The sequence below is a fragment of the Tamandua tetradactyla genome, chromosome 7 (assembly GCF_023851605.1).
Source record: "Tamandua tetradactyla isolate mTamTet1 chromosome 7, mTamTet1.pri, whole genome shotgun sequence".
Taxonomy (NCBI): Eukaryota; Metazoa; Chordata; class Mammalia; order Pilosa; family Myrmecophagidae; genus Tamandua; species Tamandua tetradactyla.
The window spans coordinates 50,154,030-50,177,299 of NC_135333.1; the positions used below are offsets into that span (position 1 = coordinate 50,154,030).

Here is a 23,270-nt window from a genome sequence, read left to right on the forward strand (position 1 = left end):
AAGCCATGACCTCCATTCTGCCTAATTATAATAGTAAAAAACACCACCGATCATGTCAGGCTTCCATGTTTAAGCATGTGGCATATGAAATAGCATGATTTGGGAATGTGTGTGCTCCACCTAAGCCTACCCCTTAACCTACTTTGCTGACCCTAAACCACTACCCTAGACCCACCTATCTCTGCTGCGTAAAGGTCCCAAACATTTTCAGCTCAGGGAGACACAGCTAAGGCTTGTGTCCTGTCTCCTTGCTGGTTGATCTCACAATAAACTCTTTTCTTGAGATCCTGGCATCACAGCGTTGACTTCTGTGCACATTGAGCAACCAGCCCACTTGGCCCATGTCAGGAGTCACTGTGCTTTGTAAGTGGCAGCTCTGTAAAGCCAATGTATTGTTTTATGGCTCAGCTGGGCTATCTCCATAAGTGGTTGCCCTACAAGCATATCATCATAGTGGATAACATCTCTTGTAATCATGGCGAGAGTCTATAGGTGCTAGCACCCAATTCCACCCTAAACTTTCAAAGCTGGTTAGTGACATGTGTGCTGTAGGGAGACCATTTCTTCCCAGGAAATGAAACACAGTCAACTGATAGGAGGGATGTTCCCAACATTCCTGAGAGGAGCAGGGTCCCACTTACTTTTAGACTTTCTCCAATTACCAGGTACTCCATCTGCTGGAAAACAGTCCCCTTTTTGGTCATGGCCAGGAGGGGAAATTCACTTCCTATCAATTAAATAAACTGGTTGGCCTAATCCAACCCTAAAATGATGCTTCTCAATCAGCTTTGAAAGTATAACTATAAAAAGAAGTTGTAATTTAAAAGGATAACTTTATAGTAGACTTAAACCAAACAAAAAGACAAAAAATGAAACTGAGCCTCCTGAAATAACTGCAACAAGCCTATGGCTTGTGGCTGCATTTCCCGGAGCCTGGAGATCAGGTACCCAGAAGGGAACGAGGCTGAATTTCTGTTTTCACTACATTTTTTCTTATTGTAATTTCATTTAGAGGCACCCTAATATTTCCTTAGTAGTTTGTACCCTCCTCCCGAGAGCAAGGTGGCAAAGCAACACTTACAAGATATAGGCGACCACCCCGATGGACCAGCAGTCAACAGCTTTGCTGTAAGGTTTCTGGGCAAGGACTTCAGGAGCTGCAGGTGACAAAGGAGAGACACAAACCTGATGATTTGAGAGCATAAGACATATGAGAATTTTTAGTTTTCCCCTCTTTTCTTTTTCTGTCAGCTATTTGGCAGAAAATTTTGTGAATCTAAAAACTGAGCAAAGATATGACCTGCTTTGTCACTTTTTCTAACTAGAAAAAATGAGGGTATTTTGTGTTCATGTGTGTGTGAAATTGGAGATTATCCATCAAAATCAATCAAATCAAATCAATCAATGGAAATTTAATAGGTGCCTTTTATATGTCAGTGCTGGGTAAGCAATCAATCCAGACTGGGAGGAGATGGAGAAAGGTTGTGTCCCCTTTGTGAATTCACTTCCACTCAACTCAAGGAACCATTTCTGGCCCCTGAGGAGGGCCTTGATGGTGCTTTGGGGTTGGGAAGGTGGAGCCCCTGCAGCTACCCCCCAGCTTACAATCCAGGAGCACTTAGACCTGTAGCCTGGTCTTTGGGACTCTGCACTGGGTCTCTATTGGCTCATTCTCCAGGGTTTTGGATGGGTTATATATCATCACTTCATTTTCTCACCGTGAAACCAGAAAAATGCTACCAAATCTCACTTCCTCATTATACTTGGGATTGTGTTCTAGGACTCTTGGCTGCATTTCCTCGCACTATAGTCACAATCATCGCCTTCATCATGCCCATATGTTAGGCGAGGGAACAAGCACTGAAGGGCCCAGTGACTGGCTCAAGGTTCTGGGAAGTGGCAGCGTCAGGCTCCAGGATTGGCAGGCTGCCCCATACCCCTTCCTCTCAAGGGGACCCTGTCCGTGTTAAGTGGTGGCCATGGAACTAGGCCTCTTGCTGGCCATTCTAAACCCTTCCTCATGTAACCTTGACAAATAGAAACACTGATGATATCTGGACCCACAGCCTATAGATGAAGCAAATGCACTCAGAGAAGTTGTGCACCTTGTCCAATGTCCCAGAGGTAAATACAGAAGTGTTGGGATCTAAACCTAAGCCAATCTGATCTTTGCCCCTGCTCTTTCCAGAATATACTGGTTGTTAAGGTGAGAGTTGTTTCAGTCTGTAAAAAAAAGTCCCTTCGCAGAAAATGGGAAGAGAAATCCTCTCTTTCATTCTGTTGAAGATACTTTAAAAAAAGGATCCAAATAATTGTTGATTGATTCCAGTTAAGACAGTGAGAAACAAAACCCACAGATAATCCTCAAATCTCATTTTAAATTTCAGTCTCTAATTCCTCCAAACATATCAGACATTTTTCCAAACAAGTGCAAAATAAATAAGTGTGTACCTCCTGTCTTTGCTTTGTTCATCCTCAATGGAGATAGCAAAGGAGAAACAGACTGTAAAGCAGAGAGCTCACACAATGGAGAACGCTTTGGGATAATTGTGAGCTGGCTGCACAGATACTTCCTTTTCCCCATAACTACTAAGAACATTATTCTCAGACTCTTCTATTATGGCAACTGGTAAAAGGGCATTTACCACAGCAAATGTCCTCCCGATTCAAGAGGTTATTCTCTGTGGCCATCCAGGCACAGATGGTGGGAGGTGATGTGTTTGCCAGGAGTTTGTTGTCAAGCCCCACATGCCAGCCTCATGGCCCAATTGAAAGGTTAAAAGAGGCAGACAAAGCTCATGGAACATCACCTGACCAGCTTCCCTCCAAGAGAGCCTGGGCTGGTGGGGTGCTCGTGTTGTGACAGGCTGCAGCACTCCTTGGGGATGACAAGCCTGGCTTGGCCCAGCCATGCCACAGACTCCAGTGACAAATGGAAAAGAGAGACAGGGAGCTCAGGGCTTAATTGAGAGCATCAACTCATGTCACATGCCAGGTGCCACCTGGGGATAAATACTGGGAAAGGAGTACAGAGAAGGAAGCTGTCAGCACCTCTGACAAGCAACTTCCAGAGTTTATGGACACAATTGAGCCAATCCACTGGGCTGAGATATGAGAGGGGCCCTAGAAGCAGGTCTTACTCCCAGGAAGAGCTTATGCCCTGTGTTCTCTTGAGCTCTCCATCATCACACTTCCAGTCCCATGGATGGTGGTGGTGCTGATGGGGATTCCAACACAGAACTACATCCCTTCTCCTCCTCTCCCTCATGAGCAGCCAGTAGAAAGAGGAACATCCTGACCACCATCCATTGCACAGAAAACAAGAGGGAATAAAGAACAGTTTTATTCTGGAAATCCCCACAGCCAGGGACACATCAAACACTTCCCGTCCATCTGGCCAGTTTGCTACTGTAGGGGATCATGTAAGACACAGCAGAGTTGTGAAAAAACAAAGGCAGATTTTTATGCAACTTGGAGCTTGGATGCTACTTGGCAGACACTGAGAGTCTCAAAGCCACAGACAATAATTACATAATTTTTTAAGTATGAGATGTTGCTCAATTGGTAAAGCTTATAACATCAAATATATGATTTGGGGGAAAAAGGATTTCTGGTTTGGATCTGGGAACATGGATGGGAAGGAAAAAGTTCTAAACTAGTAACAGGTAAATATACTGGGAGTGGAAGTAGGTACTGGTACAGACATTTCTTGTTTTTTTGTCTTGTTTCGTATCTGCGTTGTAGCACAATCACGTGAATGTTCTTAACTAATTGGAGGCAGTTAAACCTTTTGCTTTCTCAGGAGGTTCTTTTCTTTTCTTTCTTTTTTTCTTATAAAATGTAACCACATGTTACATCTCTTTCTGGAGCATCTGAAACAAAATCTGGTTCAAATTTCTTCTTTAAAAATAAAAGGTGCTCTGAACTCTTGCATAAGCAAATAAAGACAATGGACGCAGTTGGCGGGATTTGTGTGACTGAGACTATTGTCATCTTGGTCTTCTGTTTCTCGCTTTGGGCGGGGGTCAGGAAGGGCCATCCAGGGCAAGGAGCTCCAGCCAATTTGTCTAGACACTTTGTCTAAGCAAGCTTTTGCCCAGCTCTTCCTCACTGGAGTGAAGGAGAACTATCCTTGACATAGCTCACCTTCTCCCTCCTGCTGCCCAACCTAAGCGTCACAGGCAGCAGTTGTCTTCATTTTAGGGAAATGAGAAGCCAATCTTCCCCAGGGGAAGGCAAGGAGCCCCACGTGGGTAAAGTGGCCTCTGGGCCTACAAGCAAATGAGGGGTACAGCAAACTAGAACACCCTACAAATCACCATTTTTCTCAAATCTTTTCAGCTGTGGTGGAGCATGCTGGCTAGGGAGAGTCTGACTCAGGTCTTTTTTAGGAGCCAGTTTTCCCTCTGAGAACCAGCCAAACTTCCAAATTGTCAACTTCATGCCACATGGCACTGATTCTGCTATAATTCAAACAATCACAGTTCTACTTTAACTCTCAGGATAGATGTGAGTTCCTGGGCCAAGAAGGTGGGGAGAAAACTCCATCTAAGCCTTGGAAAGTCTCCATCTAAGCCTTGGAAAGTAAGCCCCATGAGTCTGTCTCTTCTTCAGACCTGCCCTGGGGCATGGGTAGAGACCTTTAGTCAAGGAGATAGGATGGTCTCTTCTAAATGGACGAAGCAGAATTCACGTGTAGTGAGATGGGCTGGCGAGGAGTCTTCATCACCCTGACACCTTCCATTGGAGGGAGGATCTGAACAGAATAATTTAATTGGAGCTCAGAGAGAACAGTTATTAAAAGGCCCCATGGAACCCCCTCTCTCTCTCCGCCGGACCGCCGCGCGGCGCACGCGCCCCGCAGCAGCCGAGCCGCCCGACCTCCCTACCCCCTCTCTCTCTCCGCCGGACCGCCGCGCGGCGCACGCGCCCCGCAGCAGCCGAGCCGCCCGACCTCCCTACCCCCTCTCTCTCTCCGCCGGACCGCCGCGCGGCGCACGCGCCCCGCAGCAGCCGAGCCGCCCGACCTCCCTACCCCCTCTCTCTCTCCGCCGGACCGCCGCGCGGCGCACGCGCCCCGCAGCAGCCGAGCCGCCCGACCTCCCTACCCCCTCTCTCTCTCCGCCGGACCGCCGCGCGGCGCACGCGCCCCGCAGCAGCCGAGCCGCCCGACCTCCCTACCCCCCCTCCTCCCCCTCCTGCTCCGGCTGCTCTCCAACCAACACGGTGCCCTCTTCCCCCGCCTTCACCGTGCTCCTCCGCCACCAGCCTCGACAGCCTTGCCGCCCTCACCTTTCCTCCTCCAGAACAACTACTGGGGGAGTGGAGATAATACAGAGCAGCTCCCGGAGCCACGAGGGAAATCAAAGGGACAGCGTACCCCATCCTGGAACGGCTGACTATCTGGGAGAACCAGCTCCGGTGAGATCACCAAGGGGCACGGGCTTTCCTGGGTGGGACAGCAAGCGACCGGAGTCCCTCCCTTCCACCTTCCCAGGCCAGCTGGTAGAATTGGACAGGCGGTCCCCTTAGGCCGCGGCGGCTGGTGCCCCCACCACACGAGGCCCCCCGGAACAGCTGAGATAGTTGGGCCGGAAATCCCCAGACTGCAGAGAACAGTGACCGGGGGATCCCTTCCAAACACGTGACTCCCCCGTCGGCTGGGAGCAGTGCACTCTCCCGGGCTGCGACAGCTGGCGCCCTCCCGCCACGCTTGGTGCCCCGGGCCGACTAGCTAGTTTGGCCGGACGCTCTCCTGTGCTGCGACAGCCGGCGACCCTCCCCGCGTTTGGAACCCCGGGCCGGCTGGCATTCTTCCGGGACGCTTCGGTTGCCGGGCCTCCCCTACGGCGAGAGTTTTCCAGAGTGGAGGGACCCACAGCAACTTTCGCTGGTGGAACCCACAGACAGGCGTGTGCCACGTGTGCCACCTACTGGGCAGGATAGGAAGAACAGATCCCAGAGACTGCGCAGAAAAATCTTTCAACCTGTAGGGTCGAACACCCGGGGAAATCTGACTAAATGCCCAGACGCCAGCAGAAGATAACGGATCACGCTCAGAAAATTGAACATATGGCCCAGTCAAACGAAGAAACCAATAGTTCAAATGAGATACAGGAGCTGAAACAACTAATGCTGAATATACGAACAGAAATGGAAAACCTCTTCAAAAACGAAATCGATAAATTGAGGGAGGACATGAAGAAGACATGGGCTGAACATAAAGAAGAAATAGAAAAACTGAAAAAACAAATCACAGAACTTATGGAAGTGAAAGATAAAGTAGAAAAGATGGAAAAAACAATGGATACCTACAATGACAGATTTAAAGAAACAGAAGATAGAATTAGTGATTTGGAGGATGAAACATCTGAACTCCAAAAAGAAACAGAAACTATCCGGAAAAGAATGGAAAAATTTGAACAAGGTATCAGGGAACTCAAGGACAATGTGAACCGTACAAATATACGTGTAGTGGGTATCCCAGAAGGAGAAGAGAAGGGAAAAGGAGGAGAAAAACTAATGGAAGAAATTATCACTGAAAATTTCCCAACTCTTATGAAAGACCTAAAATTACAGATCCAAGAAGTGCAGCGCACCCCAAAGAGATTAGACACAAATAGGCGTTCCCCAAGACACTTACTAGTTAGAATGTCAGAGGTCAAAGAGAAAGAGAGGATCTTGAAGGCAGCGAGAGAAAAACAATCCGTCACATACAAGGGAAACCCAATAAGACTATGTGTAGATTTCTCAGCAGAAACCATGGAAGCTAGAAGACAGTGGGATGATATATTTAAGTTACTAAAAGAGAAAAACTGCCAGCCAAGACTCCTATATCCAGCAAAATTGTCCTTCAAAAATGAGGGAGAATTTAAAACATTCTCAGACAAAAAGTCACTAAGAGAATTTGTGACCAAGAGACCAGCTTTGCAAGAAATACTAAAGGAAGCACTAGAGTCAGATACAAAAAGACAGAAGAGAGAGACATGGAGAAAAGTGTAGAAAGAAGGAAAGACAGATATGATATATATAATACAAAAGGCAAAATGGTAGAGGAAAATATTATCCAAACAGTAATAACTCTAAATGTCAATGGACTGAATTCCCCAATTAAAAGACATAGACTGGCAGAATGGATTAAAAAACAGGATCCTTCTATATGCTGTCTACAGGAAACACATCTTAGACCCAAAGATAAATATAGGTTGAAAGTGAAAGGTTGGGAAAAGATATTTCATGCAAACAACAACCAGAAAAGAGCAGGAGTGGCTATACTAATATCCAACAAATTAGACTTCAAATGTAAAACAGTTAAAAGAGACAAAGAAGGACACTATATACTAATAAAAGGAACAATTAAACAAGAAGACATAACAATCATAAATATTTACGCACCGAACCAGAATGCCCCAAAATACGTGAGGAATACACTACAAACACTGAAAAGGGAAATAGACACATATACCATAATAGTTGGAGACTTCAATTCACCACTCTCATCAATGGACAGAACATTTACACAGAGGATCAATAAAGAAATAGAGAACCTGAATATTACTATAAATGAACTTGACTTAACAGACATTTATAGGACATTACATCCCACAACAGCAGGATACACCTTTTTTTCAAGTGCTCATGGATCATTCTCAAAGATAGACCATATGCTGGGTCACAAAGCAAGTCTTAACAAATTTAAAAAGATTGAAATCATACACAACACTTTCTCGGATCATAAAGGAATGAAGTTGGAAATCAATAATAGGCGGAGTGCCAGAAAATTCATAAATACATGGAGGCTCAACAACACACTCTTAAACAACAAGTGGGTCAAAGAAGAAATTGCAAGAGAAATTAGTAAATACCTAGAGGCAAATGAAAATGAAGACACAACATATCAAAACTTATGGGATGCAGCAAAGGCAGTGCTAAGAGGGAAATTTATTGCCCTAAATGCCTTTATCAGAAAAGAAGAAAAGGCAAAAATGCAGGAATTAACTGTCCACTTGGAAGAACTGGAGAAAGAACAGCAAACTAATCCCAAAGCAAGCAAAAGGAAAGAAATAACAAAGATTAGAGCAGAAATAAATGAAATTGAAAACATGAAAACAATAGAGAAAATCAATAAGGCCAGAAGTTGGTTCTATGAGAAAATCAACAAGATTGATGGGCCCTTAGCAAGATTGACAAAAAGAAGAAGAGAGAGGATGCAAATAAATAAGATTAGAAATGAAAGAGGAGACATAACTACTGACCTCACAGAAATAAAGGAGGTAATAACAGGATACTATGAACAACTTTACGCTAATAAATACAACAATTTAGAAGAAATGGACAGGTTCCTGGAAAGACATGAACAACCAACTTTGACTCAAGAAGAAATAGACGACCTCAACAAACCAATCACAAGTAAAGAGATTGAATTAGTTATTCAAAACCTCCCTAAAAAGAAAAGTCCAGGACCAGACGGCTTCACATGTGAATTCTATCAAACATTCCAGAAAGAATTAGTACCTACTCTCCTCAAACTCTTCAAAAAAATCGAAGCAGAGGGAAAACTACCTAATTCATTCTATGAAGCCAACATCACCCTCATACCAAAACCAGGCAAAGATATTACAAAAAAAGAAAACTACAGACCAATCTCTCTAATGAATACAGATGCAAAAATCCTCAATAAAATTCTAGCAAATCGTATCCAGCAACACATTAAAAGAATTATACATCATGACCAAGTAGGATTCATCCCAGGTATGCAAGGATGGTTCAACATAAGAAAATCAATTAATGTAATACACCATATCAACAAATCAAAGCAGAAAAATCACATGATCATCTCAATTGATGCAGAGAAGGCATTTGACAAGATTCAACATCCTTTCCTGCTGAAAACACTTCAAAAGATAGGAATACAAGGGAACTTCCTTAAAATGATAGAGGGAATATATGAAAAACCCACAGCTAATATCATCCTCAACGGGGAAAAATTGAAAACTTTCCCCCTAAGATCAGGAACAAGACAAGGATGTCCACTATCACCACTATTATTCAACATTGTGTTGGAAGTTCTAGCCAGAGCAATTAGGCAAGAAAAAGAAATACAAGGCATCAAAATTGGAAAGGAAGAAGTAAAACTATCACTGTTTGCAGACGATATGATACTATATGTAGAAAACCCAGAAAAATCCACAACAAAATTACTAGAGCTAATAAATGAGTACAGCAAAGTAGCAGGCTACAAGATCAACATTCAAAAATCTGTAGCTTTTCTATACACTAGTAATGAACAAGCTGAGGTAGAAATCAAGAAACGAATCCCATTTACAATCGCAACTAAAAGAATAAAATACCTAGGAATAAATTTAACCAAAGAGACAAAAAACCTATATAAAGAAAACTACAAAAAACTGTTAAAAGAAATCACAGAAGACCTAAATAGATGGAAGGGCGTACCGTGTTCATGGATTGGAAGACTAAATATAGTTAAGATGTCAATCCTACCTAAATTGATTTACAGATTCAATGCAATACCAATCAAAATCCCAACAACATATTTTTCAGAAATAGAAAAACCAATAAGCAAATTTATCTGGAAGGGCAGGGTACCCCGAATTGCTAAAAACATCTTGAGGAAAAAAAACGAAGCTGGAGGTCTCGCGATGCCTGACTTTAAGGCATATTATGAAGCCACAGTGGTCAAAACAGCATGGTATTGGCATAAAGATAGATATATCGACCAATGGAATCGAATAGAGTGCTCAGATATAGACCCTCTCATCTATGGACATTTGATCTTTGATAAGGCAGTCAAGCCAACTCACCTGGGACAGAACAGTCTCTTCAATAAATGGTGCCTAGAGAACTGGATATCCATATGCAAAAGAATGAAAGAAGACCCATCTCTCACACCCTATACAAAAGTTAACTCAAAATGGATCAAAGATCTAAACATTAGGTCTAAGACCATAAAACAGTTAGAGGAAAATGTTGGGAGATATCTTATGGATCTTACAACTGGAGGTGGTTTTATGGACCTTAAACCTAAAGCAAGAACACTGAAGAAGGAAATAAATAAATGGGAGCTTCTCAAAATTAAACACTTTTGTGCATCAGAGAACTTCATCAAGAAAGTAGAAAGACAGCCTACACAATGGGAGACAATATTTGGAAATGACATATCAGATAAGGGTCTAGTATCCAGAATTTATAAAGAGATTATTCAACTCAACAACAAAAAGACAGCCAACCCAATTACAAAATGGGAAAAAGACTTAAACAGACACCTACCAGAAGAAGAAATACGGATGGCCAAGAGGCACATGAAGAGATGCTCAATGTCCCTGGCCATTAGAGAAATGCAAATCAAAACCACAATGAGATATCATCTCACACCCACCAGAATGGCCATTATCAACAAAACAGAAAATGACAAGTGCTGGAGAGGATGCGGAGAAAGAGGCACACTTATTCACTGTTGGTGGGAATGTCAAAGGGTGCAACCACTGTGGAAGGCAGTTTGGCGGTTCCTCAAAAAGCTGAATATAGAATTGCCATACGACCCAGCAATACCATTGCTAGGTATCTACTCAAAGGACTTAAGGGCAAAGACACAAACGGACATTTGCACACCAATGTTTATAGCAGCATTATTTACAATTGCAAAGAGATGGAAACAGCCAAAATCTCCATCAACAGAAGAGTGGCTAAACAAACTGTGGTATATACATACGATGGAATATTATGCAGCTTTAAGACAAGATAAACTTGTGAACCATGTAATAACATGGATGGACCTAGAGAATATTATGCTGAGTGAATCCAGCCAAAAACTAAAGGACAAATACTGTATGGTCCCACTGTTGTGAACGGACATTCGAGAATAAACTTGAAATATGTCATTGGTAACAGAGTTCAGCAGGAGTTAGAAACAGGGTAAGACAATGGGTAATTGAAGCTGAAGGGATACAGATTGTGCAACAGGACTAGATACAAAAACTCAAAAATGGACAGCACGATAATACCTAATTGTAAAGTAATCATGTTAAAATACTGAATGAAGCTGCATCTGAGCTATAGGGTTTTTTTTTGTTTTTGTTTGCTTGTTGGTTTGTTTGTTGTTGTTGTTTTTTACTATTACTACTACTTTTATTTCTTTTCTTTATATTGACATTTTATATCTTTTTCTGTTGTGTTGCTAGTTCCTCTAAACTGATGCAAATGTACTAAGAAACAATGATCATGCATCTATGTGATGATGTTAAGAATTACTGAGTGCATATGTAGAATGGTATGATTTCTAAATGTTGTGTTAATTTCTTTTTTTTCTTTCCGTTAATAAAAAAAAAAAAAAAAAAAAAAAAAAAAAGGCCCCATGGAGGAATTCTGGGAAGATGGTGGAATAGTATAGGTTGAGTTCACCCCTGCTCTAAGGAACAGCTAGAGAAGGGACAGGAAGGCAACTGTAAGTGACCTGAGAGGATATTCTACACCACATAGAGAGGCCCTGGTTGCAAAAGCTGAAGAACTGAGAACAGACAACCGGAGACTGGCCAGCTAGTGCAAACAGCCTAATGTGCCCCTTTCCAAATGGAAGCCTGGAGCCCTCAGGAGTGCACAGACAGGGAGACAAAGACTAGAAAGTACGCTAAGCCATGTTCCTTGAATGGGCTCCCATCACGCACACTGCCCCCACCTTGAGACCTGCGACTCCCACCACATCCACTCACTTGAACCCCTCACCACCTCCCCACTGCGCTCCAAGAGCCCCCGCCCCAACCCATGCCAATGCATCGCTGCCGCACATTCCCATCCCGTGCACACACACCTGCTCCAATCGGTACCATCTCTCCAGAGCAAGAACACAGTCCCACCTCACCCAGCCCCTCCTAAGACCTGCACACCAGCACCCAGCCCCTCAAACCCCACCTCCCCCTCCCTGCCCCTTGCCCACTGGGCCAGTGCATCCAGGATGTGGGTACTCACCTTCATACCCAGGCCACGCCCACCCCAGCCCATGTAGTTGCACAACCCTGACCTGACCCCCTGAGTTCTGCGCATGTGCACAACAGTGTCAGGGCTTTCAAGAACAGCACCCATGCATGCATGCATGCACCCATACCATGGCCCCCAGTTCTTGGCAAGTGCTGACCTGCACATCCAGCCCACACTCGTCCCCAGACCATGTAAGTGCAACTCCGGCCCGCTGCTCCTGAGCTCAGTACAAGCACACACCAGGGTCCTGCCCCCTAGACCTGTGCACACCAGAGCCCCACCACACAGACATATGCACATGCACAGCCACATCCTGCCTGCCAGGTGCCCACATATCTGTGCACTGACCCCTGACCCCTGCACCCCAACCCCCTGACCTGCATATGTGCACACCCTTCCCCCCCCAAGCCCCCAAGCTCCCTGCTTCCACAGCTGGCATGCCCTTACATGTGCATCTGTGCTATATAGCATGCCCTGCACACGTGTGCACCCCTGCCACTCCCCCACCTGTACACCCATAATAGGGCCTTCCCCACCCAACATCACCTGTCCCTGATCCACATCCAACAACCCCCATGATCTGTGCTCCACCCCTACACACTTGCACATCTGCATCCCAGGCCCCTTGAACCCGTCTGCCTACACAAGGACACACCGTGTGCCCACCCTCCCTATACCCTGACCTCTGTGCCACCTACCCCACACCCTGATACCAACAACCCCCATGCATCACACGTCTACACATCCAGCCTGCCCACCAGCCCCCGTGCATCCACTCAGTGCCCCCATCTACTTCCTGCCATGCCCTACTTCTGCGTCCCCCATGCTGCACCCTGCTTCTGCACTACAAGGCCTACCTGAGCTGTACTCTGGCCCCACAGCCCCCACACTGCACCTCCACGCCCTGCACCTCAGGCTCAAAGGCACCAGTGTAGTGTCCTCAACCAGTGCCTATATCTGTGCTGCAACCCATCATGGCACTGTTGTGCTCCCACATCCTGCTCCACATCCATCCTGCAAATACAAAACTTTAGACAACTTAAGGAAATCAACTTCCAAAGTAACCTTATCAAGATACTTACATACCTCGAAGGCAACAGAAGATCACTAGGCATATCAAGAAGCAGACAGATATAGCCCTGCCTAATGACCAAATTAAAACACCAGAAGAAATACAGACATTGGAACAACTAATTAAAGATGTTTATATAATTCCACTAGATAAAATCAGTGGATGACTAATGACATAAAGGAGATCAAGAAAACACCAGAAGACAATAAAGAAGAATTTGAAAGAAATAGAAAAATAGCAGATATCACACAGATTAAAGATACTGTAGATTAAATAAAAAATTTTCTACAGATACACAATAGCAGATTTGAAGAGACAGAAGAAAGAATAAGTGAACTAGAGGACAGGACAACTGATTTCAAACACACAAAAGAGCAAATGGCAAAAAAGATGAAAAATTTTGAAATAGATCTCAGGGAAATGATAGGCAAAACAAAGTGCACAAATATAAGGATCATCAGTGTCCTAGATGGAGGAGAGAAGAATAGGGCTAAGAAGATTAGCTGAGAATATAATGGGGCAAAACTTCCTAACCTTTATAAAGGGCATAAATATGCAAATCAAAGAAGCCCAATGAACTCCAAATAGAATAAATCCAAGATACATACTAATCAGTCTGTCAAATGTTGAAGAGAAACAGAAAATCGTGGAAGTGTCAAGAGAAAAACAATCTACCACATACAAGAGAAATCACATAAGACTGAATTCAGACTACTCAATTGGCATTATGGAGGCGAGATGGCAGTGGTATGATATATTTAAGATTCTGAAAGAGAAAGATTTCCAGCCAGGAATTCTGTACCCAGCCAAACTATCCTTCAAAACTGAGGAAGAGATTAAAATTTTCACAGACAAACAAAGGTTGAAAGAATCTGTCAACAAAAGACCAGCCCTACAATAAACTGGCTGAACTAAAATAGGAGAGGGAGGTCTGGAGGAAGGCACAGAATTGAAGAGTACCAATAAAGGTAACTTAAAGTATAAAAAGAGAAAGAGGGAAAAGAATATATAAATCTGACAAATAAAACCCAAAAGATAAGATGGTGGATTCAAGAAATGCCTTTACAGTAATAAATTTGAAATTAACAGACTAAACTTACCAATTAAATGATACAGATTGACAGAACAGATAAAATTATAATCCAGCTATATGCTACTTACAAGAGACTCATCTTAGACACAAGGATACACACAGATGAAAGTGAAAGGTTGGAAAAGTTTTTCCCATGCAAGTTGTAACCAAAAGAAAGCAGGAATAGCTATACTAATATATAAGGCAAAATAGACTTTAAATGTAAAGACATCATAAGAGAAAAAGAAGGACACTACATATTAATAAAAGGGACAATTCACCAAGAATAAATAATAATCATAAATGTTTATGATCCCAATTAAGGCATACCAAAGTACCTGAGACAAACATTGGCAAAACTGAAGGGAGCAATAGATGTTTCAACAATAATGGTAGGAGACTTTAAAACACCACTTTCTTCTATAGATAGAACAATCAGACAGAGGATCAGCAAGGAAATAGAGAATTTAAACTGATAAGTTATCAGATATCATACGATAAATGAACTAGCTCTAACAGACACATATTCATGTTACACATCAAAACACCAGGATATACATTCTTCTCTAGTGCTCATGGAACATTCACCAGGATAGATCATATGCTGGAGCACAAAATAGGTCTTTATAAATTTAAAAATATTGAAATTACTCACAGCACTTTCTCTGATCACAATGGAATGAAGTCATCAAAAGTCTTCCTACAAAGAAAAGCCCAAGGCCAAATGTCTTCACAGGGGAATTTTATCAAACATTCCAAAAAGAACTAAAACCAGTACTGCTCAAACATTTCCAAATGATTGAGGAGAAAGGAACACTACCTAACTCATTTTATGAAGCTAACATCACTTTAATACCAAATCCTGGTAAGGATGCTATAAGAAAGGAAAACTACCTGCAAATCTCCCTAATGAACATAGATGCAAAAATTCTCAACAAAATACTAGCAAATCAAATCAAGCAGCATATTAAAAGAATTATACCCCATGACCAAATGGGGTTTATACCAGGGATGCAAGGATAGTTCAACACAAGAAAATCAATTAATGTAATACAGCACATTAACAAATCAGAAGGGAAAAATCACCTGATCATCTCGATTGATACTGAAAAAGCATTTGACAAAATTCAATATCCTTTTCTGAAAAAAAAAAACACTTCAATCAGTAGGAATCAAAGGTAACTTCTTTAATATGATAAAGGGCATATATGAAAAACCCATAGCCAGCATCATACTCAATGGAGAGAGACTGAAAGCTTTCCCCGTAAGATTGGGAATGAGACAAGGATGTCTTCTGCCACCATTATTATTCCATATTTTACTAGAAGTCATAGGTAGAGCAATCAGACAGGACAAAGAAATAAAAGGCATCCAAATTGGAAAGGAAGAAGTAAAACTTTCATTATTTGCAAATATAGTATGACATGATCCTATACTTGGAAAATCCTGAGAAATCTACAGCAAAGTTACTTGAGCTAATAAGCAAATTCATCAAGCTGGTGGGATACAAAATTAATGTGCAAAAAAATCAATAAGGTTTCTATACACAAGCAGTGACCTAACTGAAGAGTCAATTAAGTAAAAAAAAAAAAATAGCAACTAAAAGAATCAAGTATCTAGGAATAAAATTAATTAGGGATGTAAAGAACTTGTATACAGAAAACTACATAACATTGCTAAAAGAAATTAAAGAAAATCTAAATAGGTGGAAAGACATTCCTTGTTCATGGATAGGAAGGTTATATAAAGTTAAGATGTCAATTCTACTGAAATTGATCTACAGGTTCAACAGGATACCAATCAAAATTCCAACAACCTATTTTGAAGACTTGGAAAAGCTAGTTACCAAATTCATATGGAAAGGAAGGAGAGCCCTAATAGCTAAAAAAGCATCCTAAAAAAAAGAACTAATTGGCAAGATTAATACTTTATGATTTTAAAACTTATTATAAAGCCACAATGGTCAAAACAGCATGGCACTGGCACAAAGATAGAAGCATTGACCAATGGAATTGAGTCAAAAGTGCAGAAATAGACCACCAAATCTATGGTCAACTGATCTTAGATAAGGCCCCCAAATCCACTGAACTGGTACAAAAATAGTTTTTTCAATAAATGGGCATGGGAGAAGTGGATATCTATAGCCAAAAGAATGAGAGAGGACCCTTACGTTACACCCTATACAAAAATTAACTCAAAGTGGAACAAACATCTAGATATAAGAAGTAGTACTATAAAGCTTCTAGAAGAAAATGTAGGGACACATCTTTAAGACCTAGTAATAGGAGGTACTTTTCTAAACTTTCAACCCAAAACACAAGCAACAAAAGAAAAAATAGATAAATGAGAACTCCTCAAAATCAAATGCTTTTGTGTCTCAACAGACTTTATCAAAAAGGTGAAGAGGTAGCCAACTTAATAGGAGAAAATATTTGGAAATCACAACATCAGATAAGGTTTGATGTCTGTATCAAACAAAAGAGCAATTATTGCATGATCTCATTTAGGAATATTTACAAGAATACAGGGGCCTAGATTATAAGGTTTTATAGCAGTCACATTTAACCTGGAGTGGTTATTATTATCTCTGAAATTTGAGAGGTTGTTTTATATATGTATAACCGGGTATTTAGAATTAAGAATGAAGCCCATCAGGTCCAGATTAAGGTAATTCAGAATACTGGGGTAAGGAAGACATTGTCTGTATTTTAGAACCTCATCTACTCTCTGAGACCAAAAGAGGAAAGTTTTATTTTGTCAAGAACCTAAATATTCTGTGGCACATAAGTTAACTCAGTCTGTCTGGATAGATCATTTCAACTATCCAAACACAGGGAGACCAGAGTAAGAATGAGGAATCCTGTACAGCTTAACATAATGCTTGGATACATCTCAGAGTATATTAAGCAGATGATCAAAAAGTATTGGCAAAGTCCCTTGAGGGGTGGTAGAAGAAATATGGAACTATTAAATTTATCCCTGTGGAAACCCCTGATAGTGTGTCAAACTGTAGAGACACTCAAATACATAGGCCAAATCCTTGATCTTGAGGCTTGCTCTTCTGAAGCTTATGTATGTAGCGCAGAAGCTTAGCTTACCTATAGCTATGCCTAAGAGTTACTTCTGGAGGACCTCTTTTGTTGCTCAGATATGGTCTCACTCTCTCTAAGCCCATCTCTGTGAGTGAAATCATTGCCCTCCCCACTATGTGGGACATGACATCAGGGGTGAAAGTCTCCCTGGTGGTGTGGGAGATGACTTCCAGGGATGAGTCTATTTCTGGCACCTTAGGATCAACAATTCCATCTTGACTAAAAGGAGGAAGAGAAGTGGAATAAATTAGGTACCAAGGGCTGAAAGAGTTAAAATAGAGTCAAGAGACTACTCTGAGGTCACTCTTATGTAAGCTTCAATTAGAGAGTGCTACGTATCATAACTTGCCAAATCTCAACTGAAACCATTCCAGCCAATCCTAAGAACACCTAGGGCATTATATAAGATTCTACAAAGGTTCCATGCACTAGGGTAACATTCCAGAAACCTACAACCTCCAGAGGGGCCCCTGGACCAGATAAGTCCTGAAATCTAGAGGGACCAGCCTCTCCAGAACATCAACTATTCTACTCCCCTATCCCATATTATTGACAGCTCCTTCCAACATGAAAAAGTTAGAATGGGAATAGCTCCGATACCCCTAAAGGGTGGGAGAAAGATCAAAGCTGATGGTGGAATTATAGAGAGAAGGTAGGGTTTAACAAATAAGTATGATTGCTGAATCATTATATCAATATTTCTTTTAGTATCCAGTATATTATAGAGCAGCTAGAAGTAAAACCTACAACGGTAGAATTCTAATCCATACCAAACTCTAAAATATGTTCTACAACTAATTATTGTGATGAGTTTTGAAATTTATTGCTTTTTTGTATATATGTTATTTTTCACAAATATATATATATATATATTTCTTCTATCCTCCAGTGTTTTGGAGTAGATAGAAGGAAATAATGGAATGATAACTCATAAACTCTGAAATATGTTCAGTAACTACTTGTTGAAATGTACTTTGAAAATTAAAAAAAAAATTGAAACAAAAAAGCCCCAGGGCTTGCTGGTGATGCCCTCAGCCTCTAGGCAGTATAGGAACAGACTACTCCCCTGGCACAGCCATGGTAGAAGGGAGGTGACCTCCAGTGGAAAAGGACACCCATACTCCTTGACTGATGACAAGGCACATTCCCTGGGAGGACTCAGTGGTTGGCAGAGAGATACACCCTCCTGGATGTGTTGGAAAAGACATAGGTAAGACAGGTAGTGGGCCCAACCTTCAGACCTCCCTTAGGATTGGCCAAAGCCCGGCTTTAGGGATGGAGAGAGTGGGGCTGGGTGGGGCAGCTCTACCTGGGTGACATGTGTTGGGTTCTTGGGTCACTTACCAAAATCCTGTAATACACTAGTCTCTGATGCACTCCTAGCAATTATACACCCCAACACTGCTGCAGAAATCACACTGTCAAATACCAGATCTCATTCTGCTAGAGAACATGGACACCATCTCTTAGTTTTCCTGTTTTTAGGACTTAGCACCTTCTGGTGGGTCAACAAATGTTCAGTCAACTGAATCCAACCTAGACACCACACATATCATTATTTCACTGGGAAAATGTTTTCCAAATTCCATGCAATTCAGTTGCAAATAAACTTAGCTGTCTAAGGTGTTTTGAGTGAAGAGATACAGGAGAAAAAGAACAAACTAGGAAAGAGGGGGACAAACGAATTTTGGAACACAAGCGTCTGGAAAATAGGAAAGTACCGATAGTAGGTAAAAGAAAGATCAAGTGCTAAGTACCTTGCCATGAGTAAATAATTTCTGACATGAACTTTGGGGATAAAAGTAAATTTTGGAATATGTCTCTGGGCATATATACATGTTTCTAGGCATGTGTACATGATCTATCATTCACATGATTTGCTTTCAGAACCTTCCCTCAAGGGCTTCAGAATGACTAGATTTAGGGCTTAAGGGCTATAAAAAAATATTCTGTTGAATGATTTCTCAAAACATTGTATAGACATGGCCCTCCTTCCGAATCTCAGGCTTAACTCACTCACTTTAGCAAAACAGTAGGCTCAGAATTTAAAATAATTAAATTTATTTACTACCATGAGACTCACTACCAAGCCATGTACAGAAAAAAATTCCACTCAGTGGGAAACGTCTTCTAGAAACCAAGTTATTTCATATTGATTTAGAGCGAGTATTCCTAGTAAAGGGAAGGACTCCAAAGATCTCAAGAACAACAAAAGAATTTCAGAAACCCTTCATCTTATTTTAAAAACATGAAGCTGTCCATTTTTTCCCTTCTGAAGGAAGGAGAAGGAGAATGCTTAACTAAGTGTAAATGAAAACTAAAGGACCAGCTGTCTCATTGGGGTGCAGGAGGTAGGTGGCCATAATCAGTCTTCAGGCCGTTATAAAGAAGAGAAAAAATTTTCCATTTCCCTGAGCTTTCTAGGGTGCACTGAGTTGCAGCGTCTGCCAAGAAGCCCTCCTACTGCCACTGGGCTCACCTATAATGCTGCTTGTTCCCCTCCGTGGTTCACTGTGGCTAAGTTCTCCTGTTGGTTCTCGAAGGTAAATGCTTCCTGGGGGTGAGAACCGGGGCAACTGGAGGAGGGTGAGACAGTGGAGGGGCAATGCTTGATGCCAGAAAATGAAGCGTGGTGCTCCAGACCAATGCGTCTTCACCCAGTCACCTAATAAGCAGTGACTCAAGGGCTCCTACGGGTTGGGCTCCATTTTCAGCCCTGGCTCTATGGGGTACACAAGGCCGAGCTGGCACAGTGCTTCTCTTCTCCTGGGTGTTGCATGCAGACATGAGAAGTTCCCACGCACCAGCCTCAGATACCTTCGTCAGGGAGACGAGGAAGCCAAGACAGGCAGATGACACAAGATGTGAGGGGTATGTTCTTGATTTTCAAGTTCAACTTACTCTAAATAAAACTTAAGAAATATTGAAGGTATACAGCCAGGTAAAGAGCATATTTCCTCCAATAATCAAAAGATGAAGAGGGAGGAAATCAAACTAACCGGAGAGAGATGGAGGGGGAAGGAAGGGCTGCATGTAGGGTGATATAAGGATAGGGCTTTACACTATACTCTAAGAATAGAGTGATAGTTTTAAAGACAAAAGAGGAGGAGAGGTAAGAAGAGTTGCTGTCTGATTACATGAGCGTAAAATGGCTGACAGAATAGGAAATTATGCTTTAGGTATTTAATAGTCAGTGACTTTCATTTTTCAGTAAGAAAAACCCTAGGATCTACCACTTACGACATGTATGAACCTGAGCAAGCCATCTAATCTCTCAAAGCCTCGATTTTGTTCAGATGTAAAATGGGAACCTTAAGAGCACCCACTTTTAAGGTTGTTACAAAGCCTCTAGGAAATAAGTTTGAAGCAGGTAGTATGTATCTAGCACATAATCAGTAAGTTATTACAGAAGGAAGAGAAATTGGAGGACCAGGGGAGCCAAAACAGAACTTGGGCTTTAATATCTCCTAGAATTAAGGAAGGATGAGCCCTTACTATCGTTTAGCATTTCCTGTGTTCCTAGCTTAACATAACTGAAATCATCCAGATATGATTTTAATTAAATTTAATTTTAATGCTGATTAAAGTCTTCAGAATTCAGGGCTTGCATGGATGGAATGGCATCCCCTGCAAAGGCAAGTTCAGGTCCTAAGCCCTGGTCCTGTGGCTGTCAGCCCATTCATAAACAGGATCTTTGAGGAGGTTACTAGTTAGGGTGAGGCCAAAGTAAATCAGGATGAGCTTTAATCCAGTAGGACTGCAGTCTTCATAAGGCAAAAGTAAACTGGATATAGCAGTGGGTGGAGGAGACAGAGGTCCATGTGATAGAAGCTACATTTGAGTTATGGATGGTTGGCAAGTCACCACGAAAATGCCAGAGACTTCAGAGAAAGCATGGTCCTGCCGACACCTTGATGTTGAACTCAAAGCCTCCCAAACCATGAGACCATAAATTCCCATTGTTTAAGCTTGCCAGTCTTTGGTATTTGTCATAGTAGCCTGGAAAATTAATACACGTGGAGACTTCATTATCTCTCCAAGCCTTTGTTTCTCATCTTGCAGGGTGCTTATTCCTGTGTCATAGGCTTATTTCTATTTGGAAAAGAAATTTGTATGTGGTTCAGTTGAGGATACATGTGATCCCTCATTTTATGAGATGCCATCAGCTCTTTACATCCAGAGCTAGATACTTGATTGTATGTATTCTTCCACCAGGCGAAACAAACCCAAAGAATGACTAACACTGCAGGGCAGAGAGGTGGAAAGGATTTTAAAGTCCTTTTCAGAAATAGGAAAATGTATTTCTAAAGATCAGGGAGGATAATATTCAGCTTTTGCATTGCTAGAACCTTGGAGACACAAACTTTGGTGGGGGTAGGGGGGTGGGGGATCGTGGAGCAGGGCCTGGCTAAGGCCAAATCACAAGAAGCATGTGATCTCAAACATGCTTAGTCCAGTCTTCTTGGCAGTCCTAGAATTTCCAGCAGCAGGGGTGTCTAAAAAGAAAAGTCCTAGATAATGAGGCACTTGACTGCGAGAACCTTGATGAACATGGTTAGTCTTTGTTTCAAGTAGGTTCAAATTATTGCTGGTAAATAAAAATACAGCTGAAATACAAAATCATCTCTTGCCTGTGGTTTCTCTTTGCTTCTCAAGTCTCAGGAGTTAAGAGATGCAGAAGCCCTTGGGACAGCTCTGTTCTCTTTCTGCTGGTGTAGATTCTTCTCAATCTCTCATCCTTATTACAGGACTTCACTTAGAGCCTATTACTGCCAAAAAAAAAAATGTAACAGTAAAGAGCGGCCTGCTCTAATTTTTCCCTGTAGCCTCTTGAATTTTACCACAGGCATGAGAAGTCCCCACTAAAGCACCAGGCTGGTTTATAATTACAGTTTGGATCTGGGTGGGATTATTGCTCAGATGCTCCCAAGGCCAAGATGTGGCTGGTGGGTGGAGGACTGAGGCCAAGGGAAGGGAAGGAGGTGGAAGAAGGAAGGGCATCTGGTGTTTTTGAATGTGGGAGAGACCTGGAATTCTGAAGGGTGGAGGAAATAGAATGTTCCGAGCAGACATCCAGAGCAATATGGCAGCGAACGACTCAGCTCTGCATCCCTCATGGGCTGTCCCGAAATGCAGGCTTCCTCTGTAACTGGTTTGTGGCTGCTATGTGATAGCCATTGTGTGAACTTGGCCGCTCCTTTCTTTTCAAACTGACTAGAAGCTCCACTTTGAAATCACGATGGCTGGTTATAGGCACTCCGATGTTTTGTTTTGTTTTTCAATCATGGCAAAAAAGAGAGTTACAAAATGCCGTTCTCCCTTCTCTGCAAACGTGAGACTCCCTCCCAACATTAAGTGTGTAGTGAGGAGCTATTAAGATGTTCTAGAGGGATGAAAAGTGCTTCAGAATTCTGGGTTCAGAAGGGTTCAGTGGGGCTGTGCACGTGGGGTGCGGGTCCTAGAAGGCAGGGTTGTGTCAGCTTTGCCCATGTTCTAGGAATGAGCTTTGTCCCCTGCCCCTGTTCCCTGGAGTCAAGCCTAATAAAGGAGCAGGCTGTACCTGTCTCCCACTTAGGGGACCCTGATGTCTCTAACGAATGGCACCTGGTTGGAACATTCGGTGCAGTGACTGCACACTGCTTCCTCACTGAGCGGCACTGAGAAAGAAGGAGAGAGAAAATTCTTATTTTTTGTGCCCTCTATGACAATTTGTCATGTTATTATTGGTGCCCTGTATGACAATTAATCAGTTACATAAAATTCTGTTCCAATAATACCAGTCTGAGAGAAGGTGGACAATGATATGTGCCAAAGTAAAAAGCAAATAAAAAATCAAGCTCTGTGAGGGAAAACCACCACGTAGAAATGTGAAGATTAGAGGGTTGCAAGAGAAAAAGGACCTATGAGAAGAGATGAAAACACTCAAGGCCACTGAAGAGAATTGAAACCTGTGACATCAATCCATTTAATCCAATTTCTTGTCTGTTCTGAGTGAAGATGGGAAAAAAAGATGGCCAATATCCTCGATATTTATGTACTTAAA

At 42.2% G+C, this 23,270-nt stretch overlaps 1 protein-coding gene across 1 annotated transcript in view; it reads right to left on the minus strand.

Moving 5' to 3' along the window:
- Positions 1–23,270, minus strand: part of CAMK1D (calcium/calmodulin dependent protein kinase ID) — a 388,582-nt gene that overhangs the window by 38,841 nt on the left and 326,471 nt on the right. Inside the window, exon 6 of the mRNA XM_077169413.1 lies at positions 1,082–1,157. Coding sequence (XP_077025528.1) covers positions 1,082–1,157 — 76 coding nt within the window. The remainder of the gene's footprint in view (positions 1–1,081; positions 1,158–23,270) is intronic.